Source organism: Quercus lobata, chromosome 4 (assembly GCF_001633185.2).
Source record: "Quercus lobata isolate SW786 chromosome 4, ValleyOak3.0 Primary Assembly, whole genome shotgun sequence".
In the NCBI taxonomy this organism is placed as follows: Eukaryota; Viridiplantae; Streptophyta; class Magnoliopsida; order Fagales; family Fagaceae; genus Quercus; species Quercus lobata.
In genome coordinates this window covers 18,992,673-18,999,318 of record NC_044907.1, presented here as the reverse complement: position 1 = coordinate 18,999,318, position 6,646 = coordinate 18,992,673, and the positions used below count along the sequence as shown (strand labels likewise).

At 34.3% G+C, this 6,646-nt stretch overlaps 1 protein-coding gene across 1 annotated transcript; it reads right to left on the bottom strand.

The window, feature by feature from the left end:
• Positions 1-286: 286 nt before the first annotated feature.
• Positions 287-4,220, bottom strand: LOC115987470. The gene is made up of 2 exons (XM_031111015.1): positions 3,003-4,220; positions 287-427 (listed from the first exon to the last, which is right to left on the bottom strand). The coding sequence occupies exons 1-2, from the start codon at positions 3,350-3,352 to the stop codon at positions 424-426; spliced, it is 354 nt and encodes a 117-aa protein (XP_030966875.1). The 5' UTR covers positions 3,353-4,220; the 3' UTR covers positions 287-423.
• Positions 4,221-6,646: the final 2,426 nt, after the last annotated feature.

Here is a 6,646-nt window from a genome sequence, read left to right as displayed (position 1 = left end):
AATAGTTATATTCATTACTATACCAAAAAAAAAAAAAATTCTAATCTTAAGTTGGAATCATTGATGATTTGAACTAAGTTTAATTGGTCTGATTTGCAGCGTCTTACTAGTTGCATTTCCATTTAGATTTTATAGAATTGCTTCATTCATGATTCTTTTGGGTAATTGTGTTTATCATCTTGAACACAAAGTAATCTTGTCTTCTAATAAAATATCTTTGTTTATAAAAAATAAAAAAACAAAAAAAAAACATAACTATTCTAGACTTAGTGTACTTTACATTTTTGTCTAAAATTTAAAATGATCCTTTCCAAACAAAGAAGGCTTGACAAAGATCCATAGGGCAAAAAACAAATCTAGACAAAAAGAAAAACTGCTACCACATTACGTGAATGCATCCTTCAGTCCTCCTATGTATTGTTGTTATCTGCAACACAAATGACAATCATAAAAAAATATTAATCTTCAATTTATAAAATCCTTAGCAAAAAAAATTTCTATTACCAACCATACTCTAAAATCACCTACTAACAACAATCACATTACCAAGACAACAATGATAGACAAGAATTGTCACATTACAAAACATATCTCATAAACAATTCAAAACCATAGCCGCATTGCCAATATTGTAATAAACTAAACTATAACGACTATTAACCAAGTGCTATCCAAGGATTGTCAATTCTACGGTACAAAGAATCCAACAAACTAATGAATTCCCCTTTTTAAATATTTGTATTTGCAGTCTTTTTTTTTTAATTTTTTATTTGGTAGTAATAGTAAAGATAATCAATACAAATAAAGACATATAAAACATCAAAATCATAATCAAAAAACAGTATAGGAAAATCTCCTTGTATTATCAACCATACTAAAAAATAATCCTGAAATTCATTTCTTTCCCCTGATTATCCATGAAACAAACATAGCCTAAGTACAATGATAATATATATATATATATATATTTATTAAAAAAACAAAAGAAAGATCTACAGCGAAGTCCAAAACAGCAAACCAGAAGCAAACAAACTGCGAACCCCATTTTGAAATCTAAACAGAACCAGCTCCCCCAAACTAGCAAATTATACCAAGAAAACCTACTACATTCCACCTAGAGGATTAGTCAAGTAACCTACTAGCAGCAAACAGCATCTAGGCACAAGACCAGAACAGCAAACTAGCACAGAAGCTGCAACACTTTGAAGGCAGCAAGCAAGGGATAAGTGATTCACCAGCTCCACTTCCTATTTGCAAAATCTTCTTTTTTTTTTTTTTACAACTAGCACATGACTACTAACTCAACCATCACCAAACCAGTCACAACCAAGCCACAAAAAAATTGTCTAACACCTAATCTTTCACATATACTTCTGTCAATTGTTGTGATCCTTTTAGGCACAAAGGTCCCTATTCTCCATTTAATTTCCAAAAAAAATTCTTTTAACCATTTGTTCTTCAGTCAACATAATTTTTGAAAATTTAAAAGTGTTCCTCGGCATCCAGATATGGTATACAGCAGCTGCTATGGCCATTTCCCCACTCTTGATTGTATACTTCTACCTATTAAATTTAACCCCCAATCAATTACTGCTCCCCAGTGATTAGGCACCTGCTGCCATAAACATTCCGACTACTTGCTGCCACATCCTGCTTGAAAAGGAACATTCAAAGAAAATATGATCCCTGGATTCACGCTTGTTTTTGCAGAATCCACACAACAAATTTCCTTGCCAGCCCCATTTAACTAATCTATCAAAAGCGGAAAGCCTATCCTGAATAGCCAACCAAAAAATAAATGCATGTTTTGGCATGATGGCAGCATCCCAAACCAATTTATCCCAATCAACTTCATAGCTTCTATATCTAAGGGCTTCCCAAGAAGACTTACAAGAAAATATACAATTTTTAGTTGAGTCCATACTAAAGTGTCTTCTCCATGAATAGGAACCAACTGACATTCCTGCTGTAAAAGACTTTGATCCATAGATCGGGAAGGCCTCCACTGCCAATGACCATTAACAATAATACACACCCTAGCTGAAGGATAGCTGCCTGCTGCAAATGTGGCTTTAGTATCAAATTTATGGCTAAGGACCCCTTGAGGATGCCAATTATCATGCTAGAGACCCTACTCCCATCTCCAATTTTCCGTTAAAAAAACCCCTCACAGATTCCCTAAGCTTCAGAATCTTTCTCCATCCCCAAGAGCAGTTTGTTGGGGGGTTTACCTCCTAAAAACTTTGCCCTTTCAAGAGGTATTTGTGTATCCAAGCCACCCACAAGGAGCCAGCTTGCACAAGCAAAATCCAAACGTGCTTTGTTATTGCAGCCCTATTACAGTCCCTCCCTAACCCTTTTCAGCCCCAAGCCACCCTCCTTTGTTGGCAAACAAACTTGAGTCCAAAACTACAAAATCATATATAACAATTTTGAACACTCTTTAGAGCATCTTCTTCAACTACAATGGGGATTTTGGCCATCATCAGTCCAATATTATTTGGGGGGAGATTCCTCCATGTTTAATGTGGACTATTTGGCAAGAAATAGGCAGACTTTTGAGGGGACAGAACGTACATCATTGTAGTTGAAACTGTTTTTGCTGTGATTGTTGTATGATTGGAACAGGCTGTCTTTTTCTCTTTCAAGGAGTTTGTGGACTTGTGTTATTTTTTTTAGACTCTAAGACTCTCTCTCGTATACTACCTGTGTACATTGGTTTTTTTTTTTTTTTTTCTCTCTCTCTCTCTCTCTCTCTCTCTCTCTAAATTGATAAAATTTTGCTACATTACCTATAAAATTTTTTAAAAAAATTATGACTACTCTTTAGTCTTCATATCCATTCAAGAACAAATTAAATCCAAAAGCCATATATTGAGATCTGAAACTTAATATTTAAGTATAGCAACACAAAAATATCTAGTATATACCAAGAATAAGATAGAACTGAGGAATGTAAATGCTGAAATTTTGAGTTGAATACTTGAATCGAGCCTTTTTACCTGCACTTCCTCTTCTTGCTCACTTTCCTCCTTTCTTGCTCACTTTCCTCCTTGGAAACTACATCATTTGGTTTGTCAAGTAAGACAAGGTTCTCCACATAATTATCAGCATAAGAACAAAATATGCTTTCACAAAACCCCAAATTCTTCACTTGTTGGCTCTCAGGTTCATATGAAAAGAGCATCGAACCACCTGATTGAATTTTCTGCACTAGTACATGATCATTCTTCCAGAAACGTAAAACTTTCCAATATTGCATATTGAGGTCAATAGTGAACTGTATAGTCCAAGAATCCGCAATGCCGTACTCTTTCATCACCCAAATAGAACAACTATTATACTCGCCCATATACCGGCCCTCATAACATATTAGAGAAAGCAATCCTTTGAATTCTGAGGGAAGGATACGAGCATCCAATCCAAATTTACCATTTGGCAAGGATATCAGACGGAAAACCTCATCACCCAAATCAAATGACAAAACTATTGAACTCGCATCTCCCCAATCAATCCCCACAAAACTCGCATCTCGCCAATCATTCGCCACAAAATAAACAGCTCCATTTAAATAAGCTGCTTCTGGGTGCCAATTACTAATAGTAATCCTAGGCGGATATGAGTCACCACCACTAGTTTTCCCTCGCTAACAGAGTAAACCTCAACCAGAGGTGGTTTGGCACCTTCGTACCTAATATTTACACTTTGATAGGCAATTGTCACCACCTTATAATCATCGGTCCTCAAATCAAACCCAAAGGCTAGTTCACAATGAAAGAGGTCAATAAAAGAAGGGTTGGGAAGGGTAATAAATTTTCTAATACAAGGATTCCAAAGAATAAAGCGGTTTCCTTCATGAAGGCAAAACAATCTGTTCACGGAACCGACTAATTGAAAATAGGTACGAAGACAACTCCTTAATGGTAACTTAAGGTCTTGAATTTGTTCCGGTGAGGAGTCATTATCGTCACTCTCTTCGTGAATTAATTTGTAGCGCTCTACATGGGGTGTAAGTGTAACATCCAAATACCTAACAATTAATTTGTTGGTATCGGAGTGTGATCGAGTAAGTTTGGAATTGATGAAGGCAGGACTTGTGATTAGAGAATTCCATGATTTGGAAACGCACCTGAATTGGATTAGGGATTTCACGGGCAGTCCATGTAGGATATCCGGCAACACATCGTATGGCAGATACTCCAGGTCCAACATTCCGGATTTTTTTTTTTTTTCGGCTTTACCAAATTCGGCGCATTGGGAATTTTTCTATTTAAAGCACTTGCGTGGGCCTTGTGATGGACAATCAAGTTATACTAACCGAAATTACTTTTTTCTACATTGTATAAAAATATATATATTAGAAAAAAAAAAATAGTCTGGGATAACTTTATTCACTCGAGTAAGCAGTAACGGCTTTAGAAATTTTTTTTAGGGTGTTTTTTAAAAAGTTCGTTAGAAATATTAATAGAATTATTAATTATTGTCATTTATTTTTTTATTAATTTGTTTGTCTTTTATAAATTATAATTTGTTATATTGTTGTTTTCTTAATTATAAAATTATTAATTGTTGTTTAGCCTAATATAATTTTATTTGTTTTTCTTTTATAATGTATTGGTTAATTAAATTATTAATTATTGTTTATTAGTTGTTTCATTATTATTCTTTTACTAACTATTAGCACACACCCAATAATTTAATTTTGTCTTTTATTGGTAAGTTAATGCCTTTACTCTGGATGCCTTTACTTTCCCCAATTCAAATATCCCACCTGGCCCCATGGCTCAAATCAAAATCAAAAGAGCCAATCAGATGAATTCACACATCACAATACACTAAAAGACAAACTCAGTAACTCACCCATACCAACACCAACACCAACAGATAAAGCCAAAACAAACAGAAGGGGCAAATATTAATAAAGTTATAAAGACTAAAGTAAAGCTAACCAATTACAGTTCAAACATCAAAGAGAAAGAGAGAGAGTCATATAAAGAAAGAGAGAGAGAGTCATTTCATTGATTCATTTTCATTTTTCAATCTTTAGATAAAGACTAAAGAGAGAGAGAGAGAGAGACAGAGAGTCTCAAAGACTCCACACTCCACAGCAAAAGCAAGCAAAGTGAGCTAGCAAACCCCAAACCCATTAACCCAATCGTGTAAGAGAGAGAAGTGTAAAGATGAAATACCTTGAGGGAGCAGGGAGGCCTGAGAGGCAACGCCACTGTGAGCGTGACCAACGGATTAGACCAATCTCCAATGCCCCGTGCCCGATGTGATGTGCTCTGGATTGGAGCTCGAGTTGTGTTGGCTGACCGATCTTCGATCCAATGCCCGATCCGTCTGTTGGCTGTTGTGTTGCAACGTTGCTCTGTTGACTAATGAGGTTTTTATCTTTAGGTTAGGTTTCTGATTTAGTGATTTGAGATTTCAGTTTTTGCTTTAGTTGATGAATTGAAGGACACATATATTGGGTTTGCTTTACTTGTTTACCATCTGTTGGGTTGTTTTTTTTCTTTATATTGGGTTTGCTTTACCATCTGTTGTTTAGGATTGATGTTGGGCTTTTTTGTGGGCTTGGTCTATTACAAATATATATATATATATATATTTTTTTTTTTTCAGATTTTAGTTCAAAATTTTTTTTGGGCTTTTTTTTTTTTTTGCTTGAAAGTAGAACAAATAATTTATTTTTTATTTTTTATTTGAGGGTGCTCCTAATTTTTTTTTTAAGGGTAAACAAATAAAAAAATTTAATTAATATATATATATATATATTTTTTTTTTCAAGTTAGGGTGTTCCTGGGAACACCCTGAGCTTAACGTGGCACCACCACTGTGAGTAAGGTTTCCACTTTCCACGTGATAATTGGCACATGAATCATTCTGTAGAAGAGTTGCACCTTGATTTTTATGCATATTTAATGCACAAAAACGTTTCAATCAATTCAATCATGGACAGTTAGATGGGGTGAAATGGAGTTGGAATGTGAGATTTATTAAAAGGTTTTCATGTTTAGAAATTGGAGTCAATGGATTTTTTTTTAGAACTTCCCTACTAAAATAACCCCAAGAGGTTAGCAACCGATAAGATGAGGGGTAATTATACAATACTCTTAGAATATCATAAATACATACTCCTCCATCTCACATAATTATGGATTCTACTAATTAAATTCATAGTGGGACTCACAATTCATGTGAGAGGGGGGAGTACGCATTTATGGTACTCTCAGAGTATACAATAATTTTCTAATAAATGGTAGTCTTTAGAGCCTTTTGGGATCCAATGGCTGTTACTAGGGAAGGTAGATTGGAGGAATTAATTCAAAAAGCACCCCTTAAATATTTGAAATTATGTCTCGGTATATCTTATGTGGCTATCATTAGAAACAACTAATAAGTTTCCCATGCGATACACATATAATTTCGTGATATTTTATATAAGACGGTTTTGGATAATGTTGTACATATATTATTTTAAAAAAAGTAAAGTAAATTAAAGTAAAGAAACATATACATTTTGAGATATTAAAAATTAGTTTAGTAGTTTCACAACATATTTTAGCCTTCTCTAGGTAAGATTAAAAAAAAAAAAAAAAATCATGAAACCAAAGATAAATGCAAAAAGTAATAGGACCATGAA